Source organism: Centrocercus urophasianus, unplaced genomic scaffold, assembly GCF_019232065.1.
Source record: "Centrocercus urophasianus isolate 14NV4802_14NV808 unplaced genomic scaffold, USGS_Curo_1.0 seq_14, whole genome shotgun sequence".
In the NCBI taxonomy this organism is placed as follows: Eukaryota; Metazoa; Chordata; class Aves; order Galliformes; family Phasianidae; genus Centrocercus; species Centrocercus urophasianus.
In genome coordinates, this window is record NW_024884586.1 from 9,756,536 (window position 1) to 9,778,578 (window position 22,043).

Sequence of the window (22,043 nt, forward strand, 5' to 3'; positions counted from 1 at the left end):
TCTTGCCAAGGTACCTAAACCATAATAGGAAAAAGTTTACTTGTAGGGCTAGTTTACATACCTCTCTAAGACTAACGAGGGTTGTCTTCAGCACTAGAAGTACTGATGAGGATACCTTTTCTCTAGGAACAGTGCCAATATAACAAATTAGCGTGCTGCAGACATGATAACTAAATAAATCTCAGGCAAGCATGTGGAAAGCTGAGGCTGTGTTTGTCTTAACCATTGGTAGTGGAAAATGCATTACTTCAGCTGTGTCATTCAGATCCTAGTCTGATTCTGTATAGAACTGGGCAACATTTTACTTGTACGTGGCCTCCTAAGTTATCCATCATACTGTACTTTCAACGTACATATCACATACATTTCAGCATATCTGAGTTTTCATTCCCCTGTCCCTCCACCTTCTGCATCTTGGCTGCAGGTAGTGCAACTTAAGAGACGTCCTCCTGTTTTCATACTGCTCTCCTTGATGATCACTACATCCCTAATCTCCTATAGGCTCTGTTTGTGGGAGGACTCATTTTCGAAAGAGTGTTATACTTTTTCTGAGGTGTGAGTTACACATGTAAAAATACAAATTTTGACATCTGCCTTTTAAAAATATGAAACATCTCGTAGTGCTGAGATGCTACCAAAAGCAGACAATCGTACACTGATCCTGGGTGTTCCCAGTGGTGTGTCTGGAGGTTGTTTCGTTGTTCATTGTTGGGAGCGGCTTATTTATGCATATACAGTCCTTGCCCTATGACTTATTTTGCTGACTGTATAGAACTAAAATACAGATAGGATCAGCAAATTTGCCAAAGGTGACTGACCATGAGAACAAATTAATTCTGATTTTGCTGAATTTGTGACTTAGTCCTTCAACTTAAAACATTATAGAGAATTAAATACTTCAGTATATGTGTGTTTTTATGTACAAACAGGAGAGAGGAAGAGGGTCAAGGGAGAATCTGCAGATATATTGTGCTTTCTGAAAGTCGTGTCCTTTTAAAGCATTTTGAATTGGTCATAAGAAACTATTAACCTTTCTGAAAATTCAAATCTCTTTATCCTGTAAACTGCTCTGTTTTTTTGACAACAGAAGTTTGCTTTTAAAAAGTAACACCAATAGATTGTTGGTTTTTTTTTACTAACGTCTTTGTAAGCTAAATTTCATTACTTTTAAATTACTTTTTATCTTAGTGAAGTATCCATAAATCCTTAAATACTTTTACACAATTGTTTTTCAGACCATAAGTCGAGCTTTCATGAATGGGAGCTCTGTTGAACACGTGATTGAATTTGGGCTAGATTACCCTGAGGGAATGGCTGTAGACTGGATGGGAAAGAACCTCTACTGGGCAGATACTGGAACTAATCGAATTGAGGTAGCCCGCCTGGATGGACAGTATAGACAGGTCCTTGTGTGGAAGGACTTGGACAACCCAAGGTCTTTGGCTCTTGATCCTACCAAAGGGTAAGGGACAGTGTTGTTTTTCTAAGCTTTGCTTCTTTCTTTGTATGTGACAACGTATTTGGCAGATGGTTTCTTCAGGGTCATAAAAAGAAAAAATATGATAAAGGCTTGTAAGCTCCAGAACTCTGAAGGTCACAATGGAAAAACTGAGAATTGTGAATTGTATTTTTCCTTCTTTCTTTAAAAGAAAAAAAAACACAAAACACAACGGTATGCTAATTAACTGCCCATAACCATGTGGTTTTTCCCAATGTTTTTCTTTTTTAAGCAAATTTAGAAAACAGAACTGAACTCAGTCTCGTGAAGTTGTATCGTTTTGTTCCGCTTCTCGTTGCAGGTACATGTACTGGACAGAATGGGGAGGTAAGCCTAGGATCGTTCGAGCATATATGGATGGAACAAACAGCATCACTTTGGTGGATAAAGTGGGTCGTGCCAATGACCTCACAATTGATTATGCCGACCAACGGCTGTATTGGACTGACTTAGACACCAGCATGATTGAATCGTCAAATATGCTAGGTAATCTGCTATTAGATTGCATCACAGAATTACTCCATCAAGTAGAGAAATTTGCAGTGGCCGCAGTAAAGCAACTGAACAGAGTTGTAGAGTGTTTTAGTTGAATCCTTTGAATTATTGTCTCTAATGAGGTGTTAAATCACTGTTTTTTTTTTCCCCTAAGATGTTGAGTTTATTAAATTCATTAGACCTAAAACCTGCATGTGACTAATTGGTGGTAAGTAGTAATTAGAAGAAGTTGAAATAACATGATTAATATTAAATCTTCATGTGTATCTTGTGTATTGTCATATTTTCCATTAGGATTCCTTTTATTACTTGCATGTGGTGTGCTATGGTTTAGTAAACTTTTTTGTTGGAATCAACATAATTAATATAATGAAAAGAGATAATTTCGGGTTTTTTTGCAGCTGACATAGAGCTTTTGTATCTTTTAACTGTCCTATAATTATAAAAAAGTCTTCAAGGTATTGGGTAAGGCAGGTCACATTCATGTGTGAGAAAACAGAGGTTATGTAAGCTTCCAAATACCACTCAGTAAATCCGTGGTAAAATCAGAGGTGGAATCCAGAAGCTTGTGACTTGACATCATACATTCCATTTCCAAGGAGAGGCCTTTGTTAGATGGGAATCAGCAGCTCTGGTATCCCAAGATAAAGAACAAGGCTGATGTGTCCAACATGCAGTATTTAAGGAAACTCGTACAGGATTCTTGTAGCAATGCTCTGGTTGATGACATGCACTATTTCCCTGCAACCCATTTATGTTTACTTTTATATCTTCCATGAAAACCTACCATTAGAATGAGATTTTTTTTTTAAGGTGTTATTATGAGCCCATGCCTTCTTGGTAAAGGGAACCTACTACAAGGGTTGATGTTCTTTTATCTGGAGATCTTACGCTTTAGTTGAGAGAGAGAGAGAGAGGGAAGAAACCTGGAAAAAAAAAAACTTATAATGGGAAAGAGACTTTCTCACACATTTTGAGTGAACTTAACTAGAATTGAACTGAACTGACTTACAGAAACCAAAAAATGCTGTATCGGCATTTTTACTTACCCTTTGCAATTCCTCATGGTTCTGTATTCAAATACATACTGAGCTTCAGGTCTTCAGTTTCAGCTGATGAGCTAAATATATTAAAGTAATTACTTTGATAGTTTCTCAGTAGACCACTGTGTGTTTCCAAGAAAAAGAAGTGCTAGAAGGAATCACACATTATTCTGGTGATTACTGTGTATCAGTTTTGACTTATGTATGCATTGTCTTGATCTCCAGAAACACTGATGTTTATTCACAAGATGGTGTTAGAGGTGGATGTTTAGAGAAAGAATGTTCTAAAAAGCCATAACAAAAGAAAAAACAAAACAAACAAAAAAAAAAAACCAAACAGTTAAAGCTTAGGAGAGCAGAGCCATGCAGTTCTGGATTCCAAGGCTAATGGTGACTTTGGCTTTGGGATAAGTTCTGCTGAATGAATGCTGCTACTTATAAATTGCTTTAAGGTTGCTTTGTTTTCCAGAGTTTTGGTGGGGGGTGTTTTCCATCCAATGTATGATCTGTCAGAGCTCTCGCTAAAATTCTGTATTTACTTGGAGAAACAAAATAGCTGGGGGCAGATTTGGACTAAAAGCTGATTGTGGTATTGAGAAGAAACATAATATTCAAATAATCTGTGGTAAATTGAACCAGTTTTTGAGCAGAACCTGTGGTTAGCATTAGTTTGCGGTGAGGAGGAGTGCTGTAGCTAACACAGCTGTGTGCTTGTATTTTTAGTTAGCAAATTCTAAAGACTTGGGTAGGCTTCCAGCAAGTGGACTCATCAATTAAGGCAGCGTTGTTAGGCTAGAAGTGAAAGTAGTGTTCTGTAGAATCATAGCATTGGATATTCGTGTGAGTAAGGGAGGTACAGTGCTGATAAGGCTTCATCTTCGTATAAAGTGGCAGTTCATAGAAGTTAGTTTTGAAAATGTTTATGGGACTGATTTATATTAAGTCTTCGGTAGTGGATCTCTGGCAGAGGCCGTCTAATGCTCTAGAGGTGTTAAATCTGTTTTGAATGTTGCTAACTGAGCCACTAAGTGTGACAGTGTTGGGATTTCTGCCAAACAAACGGTTTCAAAATCACTTTAGGTTTCTGTGTCTTGAATTGCACTGCAAATGATTTGTTTCTTGAGTAAAATGCTATAATTTCTCTTAGTTGGTTCTCTGTGAATCTCAAGTTTGGTATTTATTGCTGTTGTGCATATTGATTTTGTTGTTGATCTGAGTAATTCCTTGGAGCTGGTAGCATTCTTGAATGTGCTTTTCAAAATCTAATTGGAGTGTTATGCATAAGAAATACAGCAGTATTTGTTGAAATGGCAATACACTGTCACAATTTCAAATTGCTCCATAGTGAAGAGGTTATCAGAATAAGGTTTTTAAGTGCAAATATGTAGGTTGCTACTTCAGCAGGTACTGCTTAATAATGAATCCCATGATAATGATTGGGGAAATGATAATGACTGTGTTTTGTTTTTAAAAAGAAGGAAAAAGCTTTTTTTTTTAATTGTCTGTCATATTCTCCATTTTGTGACCTGGGAATTGTGCTTTACTTGATTTTCGTTATTTTTGCAGGACAAGAACGAGAAATCATAGCAGATGATCTACCTCATCCATTTGGGTTGACCCAGTACAGTGACTACATCTACTGGACAGACTGGAATCTTCACAGTATAGAAAGAGCAGACAAGACCAATGGGAAGAACAGGACGCTTATTCAGGGCCATCTGGATTTTGTGATGGATATTTTGGTCTTCCATTCTTCACGTCAGGATGGCTTAAACGATTGTGTGCAAAATAATGGCCATTGCGGTCACCTGTGCCTTGCCATACCAAATGGATTTAGATGTGGCTGTGCTGCGCACTATACCTTGGATCCCAACAGCAGGAACTGCAGTTGTAAGTTTCTTCTGGTCATCAGGTGCTTGTGATCACTTTCAGTATAGAGCCCTGTGGGCAGCTCAGCAGCACTCAGGTACTTACTCACTAGCCCACAGCACAGGGGAATAGGATCAGTCAGAAGGGAGAGTGTGAGAAAATTCTAGTTAAATGGGAAGACAGACTCCGTAACTCCACGTGCTTCTCGCTTCTTCCTACTTTCCCCCAGTTTTGTTGCTGAGCATGACATCATATGGGGTGGAACATCCCTTTGGTCTGTTTGGGTCAGCTGTCCTTACAGTGTCCCTACCCAACTTCTTGTGCAGCCCCACCTGATGGGCTGGTGGGGCAACGTGAGCAGCAGAAAGGGCCTTGAGCCTGTGTAAGCACTGCTCACATGTGACTGAATCATAGGTGTGTTATCAACACTGTCAAAAATCCAAAACGTAGGACTATACAAGCTGCTATGAAGAAAATTGTCTCAGCCAAAACCAGTACAATCTCCACCCCTTATTCCATACACTGTCATGCTCAGGTCCTGTGCTATCCAATATATTCTCATTAACCACAATCTCTGTTCTCATCCTCTGATTCTCATACACAGATATTATTCCCTTAGTCCGTTACTTCCTTAACCTGTTCTGCACAGCCTTACCCATGGGCTGTGGTCCTTTCAGAGGCATATTTGCTTCATCATGGCCTTATCTATGGTTACAGATGCTATGGGGTATACCTGCTTCAGTGTGGACTTATCCACAGGTCACAGTCCATCTTGAATTCATGCTGTAATTGCAGACTGCCCAGTATTGCTGCAGTGCAACAGCAGTAGTTCCCTGGCCATCTGCCAGCCCAGGCTCATGTCCATAGCTATTATCAAACTGTTTCCAGGCAAGTAGAGTAAGATGATAAGGAGTGCAGCAAACAACAAAAGTGCAAGCGGCAGCCACTGACAAGTGCTCCCCATACACAGTAAGCTAGCAAGTTCTGGACTAAGAACAGGACCTGCCAATTAGTAACTAAACAATCATAAATACAGTCTAACACACTCCAGTCAAATCTTCTACTATCTCAAACTCTTCGTGCTTCATTCTGGGTGCCAGGAAGGACAGTTGTGGGTTAAATCTGGTAGGCAGCTGAGCGCTGTGCAGCTGCTCACTCTTTGCAGTTGGGGTGTCAACAAGAGTTGTACTTCAGCACCAAACACTTCCAAAGCAGCTCAAACCCCTTCATACACTGCCAGTATCTCTTATTTGGACTTATTTGTACTTATTTGGAGTACAATAGGCCTCACATACATCCTTTGATCTTACTTGGTTTTAATGTCAAAACTGACTTTCAAGAGGATTTGGACTATTTTCTTCCTTTTCTCAAAAGCTTATTTAGTTTTCAGTGTGAACATAGTTGTCCATTTGAGATTTTATCCTCAGTGTTCATTGTTTTTTGTGTTGGTTTCCAGCAGTATGTTTGACCACATAAGTCACATTTTCTTATGCATTCTGTTTTGTCTTGTTTTCAGCTCCAACCAGTTTCCTGTTGTTTAGCCAGAAATCTGCCATCAGCCGAATGATACCTGACGATCAGCAAAGTCCAGATATCATCCTGCCTATGCATGGTCTAAGGAATGTGAAGGCTATTGATTATGATCCCTTAGATAAATTGATTTACTGGGTAGATGGGCGTCAGAATATTATAAAAAGAGCCAAAGATGATGGCACTCAGGCAAGTTTATATGGTGTATATGATTTTGTGTGGGTTGTTCTCTGAGCTTTATAACTTTCTCCTCCTGTCCCTTGCACCGAAGAATCATCAGTCTAAACTTTATTCTTGCCAATGCTTATTCACATATATTCTGTTTGTATGTGAAAGTGACAGAGGGCTTTCAGGATTGTGAATTTTAATGTGTACACGAAGTAGTGTAACAGAATGTAGTGCACCATGTGTATCTGAAACTGCAAGCCTTGAACTGTGATGTTTAGCTAAGTGTGGGCAATGAAGTAAGGGTGATTCACTGTCTAAATTATATTCGAGAAAAAACAGTAGTTTAATATCAATATTCTTTCATGCCAGTTGTGTGATCATATTGTCATCATAGTAAAGCTCTTGCAAAATGAAGACTCTCTTTATACAAGCTGTAGTTAAATCCTGATTGAATGTACAACTGACTGTTGTGTCAGATGGGGATAGGCTCATTCACGTGCTTCATTGTTCTATTGGGTTGGGTGCATAATTGTTTTGGGCTATTCACACAACAGTAGAAAGAAGTGTGCTGTTCTTTTGGGCAGTGTTCTGTGTATGTTAGCATAGCTTAACTCCCAGGACAGGATAACAGATCATTTAAAAGCTACAGTTTGAATAAGAACACAAAAGGAAATGGAGAATAGGCAACATATATTTTCTTTGTTCTGAGCAGTTATCTAAACAACATAATATGATTTCAGTGGAACTGGGCTGGCCTCTTCGTACGTCTGGGGAGTCAGTGGTTTTACAGTACCCTTTAAAGAAATAGTTTGTGATTTTACTTTTTGGCCATCTCTCTTTTTAGAATGGGAGGAGGTCTCTTAGTATAAGCAGCTAGCTGGGTTGTGGATGAATTTTGAAGTGTTTTTGTTGATTATACTAGGTGCTAATTGTTGCAGTCTGTCTTCTCTTTGGTACTTGCTAGGTGCAAATTGCAATGGAGATTCATCTGCTCTGCTTTCCACTAAGCTGGTCAGATAGCTTTGAAGACACAGATTCCCTGCAAATTTTGACTTACCAATTTTCACTAATGATTTTTTACTGAATTTTGCTAATTCATGCTTTTTGCAGATGATGCATATTGCGTTCATACCTGGGTAATGTTACCCTCAATTTCAATAAAAGACCTATTCATCAGTATTTCTGGGCATGCTGGTCAAGCAAAAGCAGGGGTAAAGATTTAAATAGAAAGAGGAAGCATTATATTGCTATGTAGAACTTAGTGGATTAGAACCAATTTATTGAAACATAACTTTCTGAAGTAGTTCTGAGTGACTCATTTTGGCATAAGCTGAGTACATTATAGTGTGTTCATCTTTCTAGACCCATACAACCTTTTTCTGGTGCTGTTTTCAGTTTTGCATGGGGAATGCCCTATTAGGACACTTGAAGAAGCCACCACTTCCACTGACCTTCATCATCTGACTAGTAGCATTCATCTTTGAAAAATGCTTAGATGGTGCGAGTCCTGCCATCAGTGTTAGTATCCAAGTGGCACTGGGATTAGGAGTGCACTACTGAAATGTTTCTGATGTTAAAGAAACAGCAGAAGCATAGTTTTCCTTTGGGGACTCTTGGTATGCTCTAGTGTTTTCTTCATGGAAGTATTGAAGTGCATGTTGGATGTATAGTGTATAGAGAGTAGCTACTAAGGTAGTTCGATTTGGAGGCAGGTTGTGGGGGAGTTGAGGGTAATGGTTCCTGAAACTTGACAGTAATGTCAGATTTTGTGAAGAACTTCATAATGACAAAAGGGTTATGTACTATTATGTGCAAAGTAATGTTAGTACAATTGTGAGGTGAATCTGTGGCCATCTGATGTGTGAGCAAACAGACTAGGTTTCATTGGAAGGTCTGAATTTATAAGAAGCAGGTCTTAAATTATCTGCTATGCTACAAGCAATACAGAAAGGAGCCTTTAGGAGGAGATTCAGATATATTCAGCTGGCAGGGTAACAGTACACATCTTGCCAGGATACTGCCCTGTTTGTTCTGCTGTTTTCTTCAAGATTGTTCTGTGCGCAAACATGCACTATTGTTTTCTTCCGTCTTCTGCTAATTAATTCTACTTATAAGCGGCCCCAAGGAGGGTTTTGCATAGTCTTATGGATTTTGTTCTGATGTTTTTCCTCACATCCACAATTTGAATCATGTATTTTTTTTATTATGCTTTGTCACAGTTATTTTATTTGGTGTTTCCTTGCGGTCTTAGGCTTTTCTAGGTGCTCACGTAGGTAAACGGTGCTTTTTGTACGGAGTTCTTATGGAGCAATGACTGGAAATCATTCTCTAAATGCTGTCTTGCAGCCTTTTACTGTCATGAGCTCTCCAAACCAAAGCCAGAACCCAGAGAAGCAGCCGCATGACCTCAGCATTGATATATACAGCCATACCTTGTACTGGACCTGTGAGGCCACAAACTCCGTCAACGTTCACAGGCTGAACGGCGAGTCAATAGGGATGGTGCTGCGAGGCGACCACGACAAGCCCAGAGCCATTGTAGTGAATGCAGAGCGGGGGTGAGATTCCTTTCTTATACCTCATACAGAACACGTTTGGGATGTGTATCAGCTGTGTGTGCTGATGCTTAAATGCCAGTTTACTGATAGATGGCTTACCATGTGTTTGACAGATGTTGAATGACAATATGTCATAACCATGTGGATGCAGCAGCACCCAGAGACTCTATCTGGAACATCTGTGGGACTGGTTTTTTTTGTGCAGTTCTGAATATACTCTTCACAGTTCAAAAGCTGCTGTGGGGAGAGGGGGATTAGAGGAAAGATGCTAATCTTATTGGGACTGACTCACTTGGACATGGTTTGTGTTTATATAAGCTTTTCTGCTTTCTCTGTTAAAATGGGAGTTTAGCTTTGCTGATCTCTTAAACACTCAGCTTTTCTATTCCAAGTTTTTAAATAACTTAAAGATAAATATGCTTTTAAATTAAAAGAGGTCAAAATGGCAGAGAGACTGTGTTGAATGCAGTGGGTACCTAGGAGGGCTGAATTAGTGATCTCTGTCCTGAACTTGTCCTTCCTTAGTTTCACAAATCCTTCCTCTCCATTGGCTCTGTGTTCTGATTGCTGCCATTCTTCATTTATACCATCACGAATTGCTGTGCAGTAGTGTAACCTGTTGGGGTTATTGGGGAATTTGCCATCAAGAGATAATGGAAATGTCTCAACATGCCAGTTAGCAAATATTTGGGGTTCAGCAGCTGGTTAGATCTGGATCTTTCCTGTGGGGAGCAACAGCCACCACAGTCATCCCTGTGTAAGCTGTTCACGCTTATGGTTTCAGAACCCATGTGCAAATATGAGCTACTTGCCCTGAGTTCTGAAGCTCTCATCTAAGCAGCTCCTGCCTTTGTTCACAGGTACATGTATTTTACCAACATGCAAGAGCGAGCTCCCAAGATTGAGCGTGCAGCCCTTGATGGCACAGAGAGGGAAGTGCTTTTCACAACTGGGTTGATCCGACCAGTAGCACTGGTGATTGACAACAAACTGGGAAAGCTTTTCTGGGTGGACGCGGATCTGAAGCGCATCGAAAGCTGTGACCTGTCAGGTATGTGGTATGCGGTTAAATATTTGGAGCAGCATGTGCCTGTGTGTACAGGACATTATTCCTTCTTTGATACTGACCCCAATAGCTTTTACAGTTGCCATTTCTCTGCAGGCAGTCACAGCTAACAATTACTGGTGGGCTTCTTTGATGTGATTGGAATAAATATGTCTGTAATGGTTGCTGCTCTCTAAGAGGGACATTTGACTTTTGATATCTTTTGATATCTTGCAACTCGTGCAAGATCAGATTTAAATAGGTGTTAGCCATCACAGAACCTCTGGATTGCTCCCTCCTTTTATTTTCCTGTGATTTAAAAAGTTGGTGTAACTCCTCAATTTTTCTTGTGTTTAGAGTTTGCAGCCTACTATATTAAGGTATCTTGAAGAACAAACCAAAGGGGAGTGGCTTTCTTCTAATAGAGATGATAAGGCAGCTGATGTGTGATGCATTGGTGTTGCAAAACAGTGGAAGGAGATTTGTTGCACTTTTCCCACATTAGTAAAATAAAGCATTACTTCGCATCCATAGGAGCAGCAGCACGAAGTTCTTGCAGAGCATTTAATTGTTGAATACGCAAAGCAGCTGACAGTGCTGAAAAAATGGAGAAATCTGCCATGTGGCACATAGGATCCAATCTGTGATGCATTCTCATTGTGTGTGCAAAAAAGGAAATTCTTAGAAGAAGCACAGAAGGAAGTGAACTAGCATCAGGCAGTTAATTAATAGCATTCTAATTGGAATCAATGTTACATTCTTATGCTTGGCTGTGCTGTATATAATTTATGCAGTAAATTAGTTGAATCTAGTGCTCGTTAGCTTTTTTATTATATATTCAAATTCCACAATCTCATTTTGTGTAGATGTCCAAAACTTGAATTCCAAAAGTTAAATTTAAATTCCATTTTTCCTGAACATGGAGATTTTCTACTTTGCTGCTGAACTGGGTTTAGAAACCTCAGAGATTGCTTCTGTTTGTTTCAAAAAGTGGTGTTTCTTTGTTTATTTTTGATGGGTTTTATTTGTCTTTTAAATGAATTAGAAATGGTTTCTGTTGATCTCAGGTGCTAACCGTGTGACTCTGGAGGACTCCAACATCCTTCAGCCAATGGGACTGACTGTGCTGGGGAATCACCTGTACTGGATTGATCGGCAGCAGCAGATGATTGAGAGAGTGGAGAAAACTAATGGGTACAAAAGGACTAGAATTCAAGGCCGAATTGCTCACCTAACAGGCATTCATGCTGTGGAGGAACTTGATATGGAGGAATTCTGTGAGTTTCTTCGAATACCAGATGTTTTTCACTCTTGGTCACTGTCTCAAGCTGCATGTTTCAATAATATTGGCTTTAGCTTAGGCCATGGAGTGCTTTTAACTTGAGGGGCTGGACTATGATAGAGGAGAAGAAATAAGTTTCTCATTCTTGTCCAGAGGAGGCCTTTTGCACCCACAGCTATAATATGTGATTTCACAGCACTTAGGTAACTGCTTTGTACCAGGTCGCATGATAGTGAATCAACTCTCAAAGCTGTTTAGAAACAATTAATGATTGCTAATTTTTTAAGTACAACCAAGTAACAGAGTTGGAAATACTTTTATAAAGAAAGAAAAGGGAATAGTACCTGCCTTTTCTCATGGGGTTTCAGACCTATTTGTAAAGCATGACTGGTTTGACTCAGGGTGGCAGATGGTATAAAAGCCTCCAGCAGGGGAAGGAGAATAGGTAGGATGCTCTGAAAACATACCTTTGTGGATGTGGAATTTCTCCTTGATTAGAAGTGGAGCCATTTTAGGTGCTCCATTCTGAAAGAGGTCAGTTATGTTGGACCTTATTTTTCTGGCTTACTTACTCAGTTCCTGCTCTCCGAATGCTGAACTTCAAACATTCTGTGCAGGATTATTTTGTAGTAGGTACCTGGGAGACAGCAGAAACCTTCATCCATCCTCATGCTGCCTTCTTCATGGAAATAGGCCAGTTTGGTAACTACCTCAGGATGTGCTACTGTTGCAGGGAGAGAAGCAGCAAACTCTTGTAGATGATCCCTATATTTCATATTCCCCCCAAGGCACACTGAATGCAGAGTGAAGAAACCTGGGAAGAGGAATATCCTTACTTTATTTTTTTGGGCAGTAAAGTTTTTCCCCTCTATCCATATTCCACCTTGTCCTATGGAAAGATGGGGGAGTACAAGACTACAGTGTGGCAGACTAAGGGAATGTAAGTCTGAGGTCTGGAGAGGAGTAATGCTTCCAGTACGTGGAGGGTTGGGGGTAGAAGTCTTATATAGGGAGGATGCACATGAATGCAAGCTTGCCTGTATGGGTAAACTGTTGGAAGGAAGGTAGTGTATTTAAGCTGTAGCTGATTCTATTTGCTAATCCTTATCCAGATGTTCTTTTTTTCTTTTCACAACATTCAGTTTTTCTTCTTCTGTGCCATTTCTCATATTTTAGTGCATTTCAAAGGTAGTAAGTACACAATGATGGAAAAACAATTTTTCTTTAAATCTCAACATTGTTAATAAGAAAACAGGGGGAGAGTGGACTTTTATATCCCATATGTTTTTAAGAATGTTTATTTTATTATGGCAAGGGTAATGTTTCTTCTGAGTTGCACTGAAAGGAAGCACTTTTTTACATCTGAAATCTGTCCAACGTAGGCAACTTCTGTTACAACAGGAGAGTAAAAATAAGCACATGCGTGTGCATGCCCACACAAATGTACATGAGGGCACTTTTCCTGCTTGTGCTTTGAACAGTGGTGTCTCCAACACTGTGTTAAATTGATGAATTTGCTAAAGGTGAAAGCAGACTGCTGAGAAGCCTGAACAGATGGAAAATGACTTTGGTACAGAAGTAGTGATAACTACCATTTCTTCCTAGTGGAACTTCCTGATCCTTACGGGTAGTAAAGAAAGCATTATGCAGTGGCATCGTGAGTAACAGGCTCTGGCCTCACAGATCACTCCAGCAGACGCTGTAAAGCATTCAGCTGGGCTGGGATCCTCAGGCAGTGCTTTCACCTGTCTGTGCCAGTTTCTCGTCCAACTAACACTTCCTTAATTTGATTTCATTACAAATTATTGGGTTCTCTGCACTTTTCAGTAACTGATTTGGGAACGTAGCCATGTAGCTTCCCATTTTACAAACATATAAGTAACTGTGTGTGCTCATGTTGCAGTTTTGTGAGTAACAGGGAAGTGCTGAGGGTGCGTGGAGGATAGGACTGGATAGTAAGAGGTCTTGGAAATTAGAAGCAAATTTTCCTCAGGGTTTGGTGGGCTGGCATTCTGCAGCAATGACTGTCAGTTCTTGGTGCGTGGCAACCAGAGAAGTGCGGATGGGATGTCTGGGTTTGCCTTAAACATGTCCTTCTGAAATCTCCTTCCTCACTTCTCTTCACCTGAGCTCCCAAATTCATTTTATAAGTTCTTTGAAGGTCTCCGTATCACTGCAACCAGGAGAAATATAGTCCTCATGAAGTAGTAAATCAGCTTCTGAGCACAGAACTGAAAAACCTTGCATTTACCTTCCTATGAATTTGCAGTGAAATCTTAGTTACTCAACTAGAAATGTTTTGTGGGTGGCTTTGTGAGTTTGTCGTAGCTAGTAGCTAAGATTTTTTTTTGTTTTTTGTTTTAACACTATCTAATCATTCTTTCTGTGTGCTTTTCCAGCTGCACATCCGTGCTCCCGTGACAATGGTGGGTGCTCACACATCTGCATTGCCAAAGGGGATGGGACTCCAAGATGTTCATGCCCAGAGCACCTTGTGCTCCTGCAGAATCTCTTAACATGTGGAGGTGAGTTATGTTTAACAGTGCTGCTAAGTGGTTTACGTTGGAAAAAAAAGAAAATTAAGAACCCCTGGAATATCAAATTTGGTCTGTGACATGCTGCTAAGTTTTGAGAACTGTCTATCTGGAAGAAGATATTTTCAAAACCAACAATGAATGAAATCAGAATCACCAGAATCAGATGGTTACTGTTGCAAGAAACTTGCCTGCCACAGTACTCGACTTCCATGTGGTACAAGATTATATGAACTTCCTGCAGGAGGTTGTATTTGAATCCAGAACGTGGATTTATACATACTAGATGTGATGTTGAATTCTATATTAAATGCACCTTTTCTGCTGGCTGTTTTCTGCTTCAACATTTGGACATGTTTGACTTTTCACTGTGTGCAAAACACCCTTGTTAGACCATACGATGGTTGCATCTTCTACTGAGATTTGCATCATTGTATGATGTGGCAGTTCGTACTGTAAATGAATGCGTATAACAATGTTGGTAACCAGTGATGATCTCTGTTGAAACTGTATGTATGATCCCTGCAGTACTCCAGCTTTTCAAATAATGTGATAACATGAACACTGTGCTGTGTCATTAATGACAGACAGTTCAAAACCTCAGTTGCAGTTCTTTTTAATTAAGGTAGCTGTTGTCTTTCCCCATGTAGACATTCCCTTTACAGTGCCCTTTCACAGCCCCAGGAATTTTGATAATTGTTACCTTACTATTGCAGAGGGCATTTAAAATGGGGGGAAAAAAATACTTCTTTTTTTGAGAGGTATCCTGTGTTAAATTATTTGGCTCTTTTGGTCCTCTGGGCTTTTTTTATGTATTCAATTTGTTGTGGATTTCATTTTTCTGGCTGAGCTCTGACCTCCCATGGGACAGTCCTTTCCATTATAAACTGTTTTCTTTCCCATGACCACAACACACTGTGTGGTTTCAGAGTAGTGGAGGTTACATCTGCAGGAGGAAAAATAAAACATTCTCCTTATATTTCTTGCTGTACTTCTGTTGAAAAAAACCTGGCCAATGAGAGATGCTTAGTTCTACTGCTTTGTTGTCTTCCCACATGAATCTTAAAATTAAGGGGCCTTTCTTTCAGTCTCTGCTTCTTGTTTTCATTCTGATCCTTCACTAAGATTGCAACAGCTTTGTAGTCTGTCTTGTCTGCAGTAGTAGTGGCTCATAGCAAGTATTTCAGAATAGGTTGGTAGCTGTTTTGGTTGGGGAAAGTTTTGTTCATATATTCTCGTGAACACACTTGACAAGTTTTTAAATGCAAACTCGTGCCTGCCAAGTGCAACCGTAACGCAACATTAAATGTGGCTGTAGATGCAGAAATAGTAATCTGTCTGCTGGATTATCTACACAGTATGCTGCTATACAAATTAATTCCAGAATTATCTTGATGCGTCCGTCTGGCATCCTTACCATATCTACAGCTGCGAGGTCACTGGTTGGGTTTGTAAACCTCAGAATTGCTACACCCAGTAATCATAACTCAGAAACTTAGAAATCATAGGAATGTCAAAATTTAAACATATGGATTTTTACTTTGTGTATTTGTTTTTCAAGCTCCTGATTTTACTTGTCTCATTCTTGAACATTTCTCCTTACTGCAGGAGGACAACAGCACTTCAAAAACAGTTTGCATTTTTAAAGAAGAACTTCAGTCCAGGCATAAGCATCTTTTTCTCCATGTGCAGAATATTTTCATCACGTTTTCACTCTGTTAAAGGGCTAAAATTGAATGAATGCACACATGTGTTTTGTTTTCTCTTTCTCCAGAACCTCCAACTTGCTCCCCAGACCAGTTTACCTGTGCAACTGGAGAGATTGACTGTATCCCAATGGCATGGCGGTGTGATGGGTTCCCTGAGTGTGATGACCAGAGCGATGAGGATAGTTGTCCAATATGCTCTGCAGCTCAGTTCCAGTGTGAGAAAGGACAGTGTATTGATGCGCACCTGAGGTGTAATGGAGAAATTGACTGCCAAGATAAATCTGATGAAGTGGATTGTGATAGTAAGATTCATTTTCCTTTTCTCTTGGCTCTGACATATTTGAGATTCTGTTTTGATACATGTTCATGATTTTTAGTTTCAAATGGGGAAGGACAGCTTTAGCTTGCAAGTCTGGCAGAACTGTCCACTTGATTCTGCTTTTTTCTCCAAAGTGAACCTTCCAGGTCTGCTGATTACGGGCCTTAATAAGACAGTCTCTTTTCTGATAATTTAACACAGTTTGAATTCACATGGAATTTGAAATCAGTTAAGAAGTTCATTTTACTGAAACAGAGGCTTGTGGATGTAGATAAGAAATATGACAGAGCTGTGTTTGACAGAATGGTATAAGGTAATATGGACAATATAAGATTTGATTGTATCTTCAATTACCATGTTTTAACATGTCAATTACACTTATTTAGTAACTACGAAAGATCCTTGCTGATTTGTTCAGTTTTACCCCAACTGGGCAAAAATGTGGTGTTTTGGAATTTTATATCAGTTTCACTAAGTAGGACTTGTAACAGTGCAAAGGAAGAATGAGAAAAGTGCTGACTTGTACCTACTTCAGCAAAACAGGTCTTCTGATGCCTGTTTGTATTACAAAGATGCATTGTGGCTTGACACTACTGACATCTTTTGGTTTTCTTAAGATTGTTGAACGCTCCCATACAAGTCATACTTAATCTTCTCTTTCTTTCTGTGCAGCAATTTGCCTGCTCAATCAGTTCCGATGTGCCAGTGGCCAGTGCATCCTTCTGAAGCAACAGTGTGACTCCTTTCCAGATTGCATTGACGGCTCAGATGAGCTCATGTGCGGTGAGATGTCTTTGCTTGAGATCAAGTGCTCTGTTTTCAGCTCTAACACCTTACAACTAAATGCAAAGCCCCAGTCTCTCCACAGTAAGATTCTTTCAGGGAAGCCTGATGAATCTTAGCCCTGTACTAACTAGGTCAAATTAACTTCTTTCTTCCATCCTCTGGGTGGGTACTGCAAGGAAAAGTGAATTTCATGAGCAAGAGTGCTGAAAATGGCCAGGGTGGCAAAAAGAGAAAAGGCTAAAAGAATCGGAATTAGAGAATCTGTTTAGCTCTCCTTTCGGAAATATCAGATCACACGTGCTTCTTCTGATCCTCCCACATATCCCATTTAACTCACAGCCCTCACTCGGTTCCCCCCAATTCCTTGGATACTGTGAAGCTACTTTTTCTTTTCATTTTTATTTTTGTTATTTTCTTTGTGCACTTGGCAAACTTTTGTGGTGCCAAGTTAATGCAATTGTTTCCTGTTTGCACTTTGGGTCTTGTCCTGCAATTAGGTCTTAACTGATTTAAATGTGTCCTTATGTACAAAAGACTGCCTCTTCTGGAGTTTCTTTGTGGAACAGAGCATTCTGTGGTTTCTTGCTTGACTGAGGGAAAGTCAAGTAAGAAATAAAAATGATTGCTACTTTCAGGATGAAGATTGTGCATTCAAAAGAAACAAGGTTTAACCAAAATGAGAATTTTGTGGTTTAAACTAGCTAATTTGAGAATATGTTTTAGTTCTGGTTTTGCCTTTTTTCTGGTATCATATCTGAGTTAATCTGCCTATTTAAAGGTTAAGTCCTTGGCTGACCTGTAAGTTGTTATGCGCTCGTAAGAAAGACAGAAATGAATTCTTGATGTTGAGCTGCTAAGAGTTCACTGGTAGTTCTTTACATCTCCTTTATCTTCCTTCTCAACTTTCAGTTCTGCATTCCCTTCAACTGAGGGGCAAGAATTTAGAATGTAGTCAGTGGGAGATATGATCTGTATCAAATCTCATCTCAAGTACTGCAGCAGTTTTTATTATTTAACATTGGGCTTTATGAGGGAAAAAATATAAGAAGTAGGAAGTGTTTGAGATGTTCTGGTTTTTATTCCAATCTGTAAAGTTTTTAATGGTCGCTTAGAACACTTTTCCATCCTAAAATGTCACTCTTTCAAGAGCTTTTAGCTGGGAAGACATCCATTGCTCCATGTGTACTGTAGCTTGCCCACCAGTCAAATCTTAAAATTCTCCTGGCCATTGTTAGATCAAGACAATAAGCAATCCTCTTACACAGTGAATTGCTAGACAGAAAGAAGCTGTTACTGCTTTATTTGCACGCGAGGAAAGAGAGCGTGTGAAGTCTTAATAATCCGAACCAATGTAGTTAGACATGTCTGAGTAAAATGCAGTGACTTGCAAAGGCACGATGTAAATGACTGGGCTGACTGATGTACTACGCAAGCTCCAGGACAGCATCATATATATTGCCGTACTTAATGACGTCCTTCTTTTTCCTCCCCTTTTCCAGAAAAATCAAAGCCATCCTCGGATGAACCTCAGCCCCACAGCAGTGCCATCGGTCCCGTCATTGGAATAATACTTTCCCTTTTTGTCATGGGAGGAATGTACTTTGTTTGCCAGCGAGTGGTGTGTCAGCGCTACGCTGGGCCCAACAGCCCCTTTCCACATGAGTATGTCAGTGGCACGCCTCACGTCCCTCTTAATTTCATTGCTCCTGGAAGTTCTCAGCATGGCACTTTTACTGGTAAGGATGGTAAGAACCCTAGTAAGTACCATTACGTTGTCTGGATTGGAGGTTTTGCAGGTTATTAAGAGCTGACTGTTGCCTGAAGTGTAACAAAAGCATCCCCTTTGGTTTAGTCCATCTCTGAGACAGGTTTCCTGTTTGCTTTTGAACGACGTATTTGTCCTCTCTCTGTCTCAGTTCTTCATCTCTAAAGAAGCAGAATTTCTCTACCTTGCCGAATAATCAAAACATCCACCCAGAGAACTATATGCAGATAATAAGTAGAGGCTGAGGTAGAGGTCTTTAAATATGTGTAAAAGCTTGGGATATTCGCATAAGGGCTGACAGCTAAGAGACCTCACATAGACATCAAAGTAAACGCTTATGTGATATATTTCAAATTTACAACTGTAGGATATACTTTTCATAGAGGAGATAGTTCATTTCTAACTGCAAAGCCCTGAGAAGAGAGAATATTTCTTTGTATTGTTTGGGAATATGGAAAGTAAATGGTGACCTGTAGACCTACCCAACAGAGCTAGAACACAACGATCCATATTTCAGAGCACTTGGAATCGGCTTTTCCTGTCAACTGAAATTCAAGCACATTGAAAAAGACAAATGAACAGATGTTACACTTCTTTGTGTAGACAACATTTTGAGTTGTGCTGTTGCTTTCTTCCAACCAGGGTCTTAAGACAGCCAGATACAACTTAGGTTTATGCTTTCCTGCATTTTAATGGCTGTGGGCAGCTGTTCCTGCTTGTAATCTGTTTTTATGGTTATCAAGGCTTTGTGGTAGGAAATAAAATTTGAGGATGAAATCATTGCAGGTGAAATCGTTGCAGTGGTTTTTTAAACTAGTCTTCATATTAAAGCTTTTATAATTAAAGGGACTATTAGAGGCTTTCATTTGTACCAGTGTAGGTGCTAAACTAAGCTGTCAGTCTGATTCCTGTTCATCATTATTTTTTTTCTAATCCAGCTGCCACAGATTTTCACAGCTTTGTATTGCTATGACAACTTATAGCAGCTGGCAGTCTTACCATTGATGTTAATTCTAATGAGAAGACATAGGTTGAAGCAAGGTGCTTCAAAAAAATGAGTGGTCATGAACGGTGGTCACAAATAGAATCATCCTGTTTTTCTTAAATATTTCCCAATTTTCCTAATATTTCCCAATATTTCCTACATTTTTCTCAGAAAAATTTCTGAAAGCTTCTGAACTAAACTCTTCCATTGGCACTGAATATTTTGACAGAAGGAATCTGAGAATACGTAGTCTGATTTAAGTGCATCTTTGAGTTAAATCAGACAACATTGTTTTGCCCTTTTCCTGTCATCCAGGTTTCCTTCCTTTTTTCACTTTAAAAAAAAATGGGTGTGGGTTTTTCTTTTTTTCAGTAAGAGTAATTGTTTTTGCTCTTGTTCATGTACTTGCAATTGAATTTCATTGGATGGAAATGAAAACTTTGGATGTCTCTGGCTTGTTTCTCTTGGGCAGCATATAGTGCTTATTTTTACAAATGCCTGAATTTGTTTAGTTGAAAAATTTCTCCGTTAACAATTTGGGTGGAAAATTTGGATCAGCTGATCTGGAGATTCCTTTCTCAGCAGACTGAGAGCACGCCTTGTGAGGAGCTGCAGAGTCACAATAGGTGGTCTAAGGGTGAAGTGTTTGCTTTACATAATATAAAATTGAAAATATGTTGTTCTTTGTAATCCTGAAGTTTTTATGTAAAAGATCATTCCAAAAGCAACAACCAGTAGAGTTACGTGGATTTGCCAAGCTCTGGATTTGTTTTCTGGTTTGCATTAGTAGATGAAGTTGTGGTTTACCTAACCTTGGATTCCTCTCTGTCTCACTGCAGGCATCTCTTGTGGAAAGTCTATGATTAGCTCCATGAGCCTCATGGGAGGAAGCAGTGGTGCCCCCTTATATGACAGAAACCATGTTACTGGAGCCTCTTCTAGTAGCTCATCCAGCACTAAAGCCACTTTCTACCCACAGGTATGTCTTGAAAATATGCCTGTGAGTCAGATATTGGAATTCAGCAGAGCTCCTCGTTTAATGTGTCTCATGCTTTACCAGAATCTCTGTAACAATTTCATGCTAGTGCCCAGTTATTGCATCAGTGCCACAGTAAAGGGATTCTGTGATTCTATGAATAGAAAAAGTGTAGGTGGATTTATTTAAAAAAAAAAAAAAAAAAGTATTAGTTAAATAAATCTTAAAAGACAAAAGTGGCCCAGGAGCTGATCTGCCTGTACCATTATGTTTTGATATTTCTGTTGGCCAAACTCCTCCATTGGAGTACTGGCCTAAACTAACCTCCTACTTGGAATTCTTCTTCTACCCTTCCAGTTCAGTGCTATGTGAGCCAGGACCTGCAGGGACAATATCAGCCTTCAGAAAGAGTGCCATGCTTTTTTAGAGATTTCTATACAGAAGCTGCTGTGGTGGCTTTGCTATATTAAAGTTACTGCTGACCCAAATGTCACTTCTTCCTGGTAGCTTTGTGTTTACCCAGCTTTGCATTACCTACAAAAAGAAGCAATCTGAGCAATCTAAGTGTCTTGGCTTTGCACCTGCTGCCCCGTATTTGTTTAATACATTCAAACCCAAAATAAAGTCTCATGATTAGCTTATATGATCTTTTTTTAAAAAAAAAAAAGCATCAATCCCCTCAAGCAGCAATGAGAGGAATAGAAAATAAGGTCAAGTGACTCGCTGAAGGAGTAAATAATATTTTCAAAATAAGTAGAGTTGTGCAATTAACTCAAACTGAAGTACTGATTTTAATCTTCCTAGATCTTGAACCCCCCTCCATCCCCAGCTACTGATCGCTCCCTGTACAACGCAGAGATGTTTTATTCTTCAAACATTCCTTCAACCACAAGATCTTACAGGTACAGCTCAGATAAAGAGGTTTGATGCATATTCCACTGGTCTTTACTTTTGCATCTTAAACAGAATGTTCTTATTTAGACCTTTGCCTTGATTTAAAAAAAAAAAATAATAAAAAAAAAAAGCCACAGAACTTTCCCTGTCTTAATAAATGACCATTCAAGTTGAGTTTATGCTATTTGTGACCCATAAACATTAGGTTTATTTCTTATTTTGATGCAACAAGGGTTTAGCACCTTTCAGTACAATGTTGCCAATAAAGAATGCTGTGTATTTATATTTATATTGCTTTGTAATGGTCACTTAGCACCCTGTGAGGAGAGTTTGGTCTTGTCTGCTCTTTGATGGATTGACCTATTTGTTAGTTATTAGGCTCTGAACTAAGTGGTCTTGTTGATCTTCTCTGTCTGCCCAAATCTATGAATGCACCACCAGGTTAGAGGCTGACAAAATGGCTGCAGGTAGCTGTGCCATTCAGTTTTAACCCAGTTCGAGTACTTCTCATTTGGTTCCTATGAAAACCTGAGTTATGGCTAACATAGAATGAATAAACAGCTGTCTTGACTGTGGACGTAGGCATT

The 22,043-nt window shown here is 39.5% G+C and overlaps 1 protein-coding gene across 3 annotated transcripts in view; it reads left to right on the top strand.

Annotated features, from left to right (window-relative positions):
- Positions 1–22,043, top strand: part of LRP5 (LDL receptor related protein 5) — a 129,905-nt gene that overhangs the window by 107,328 nt on the left and 534 nt on the right. For 2 of the 3 annotated variants that reach the window (XM_042813220.1, XM_042813221.1), the window contains exons 10-22: positions 1,236–1,462; positions 1,800–1,984; positions 4,603–4,926; positions 6,422–6,624; positions 8,950–9,161; positions 10,022–10,212; positions 11,274–11,483; positions 13,888–14,013; positions 15,797–16,033; positions 16,723–16,833; positions 18,336–18,581; positions 20,426–20,565; positions 21,367–21,464. In XM_042813220.1, the coding sequence (XP_042669154.1) occupies positions 1,236–1,462; positions 1,800–1,984; positions 4,603–4,926; positions 6,422–6,624; positions 8,950–9,161; positions 10,022–10,212; positions 11,274–11,483; positions 13,888–14,013; positions 15,797–16,033; positions 16,723–16,833; positions 18,336–18,581; positions 20,426–20,565; positions 21,367–21,464 (2,510 nt within the window). The remainder of the gene's footprint in view (positions 1–1,235; positions 1,463–1,799; positions 1,985–4,602; positions 4,927–6,421; positions 6,625–8,949; positions 9,162–10,021; positions 10,213–11,273; positions 11,484–13,887; positions 14,014–15,796; positions 16,034–16,722; positions 16,834–18,335; positions 18,582–20,425; positions 20,566–21,366; positions 21,465–22,043) is intronic. The other variant, XM_042813219.1, reaches the window with a different exon arrangement.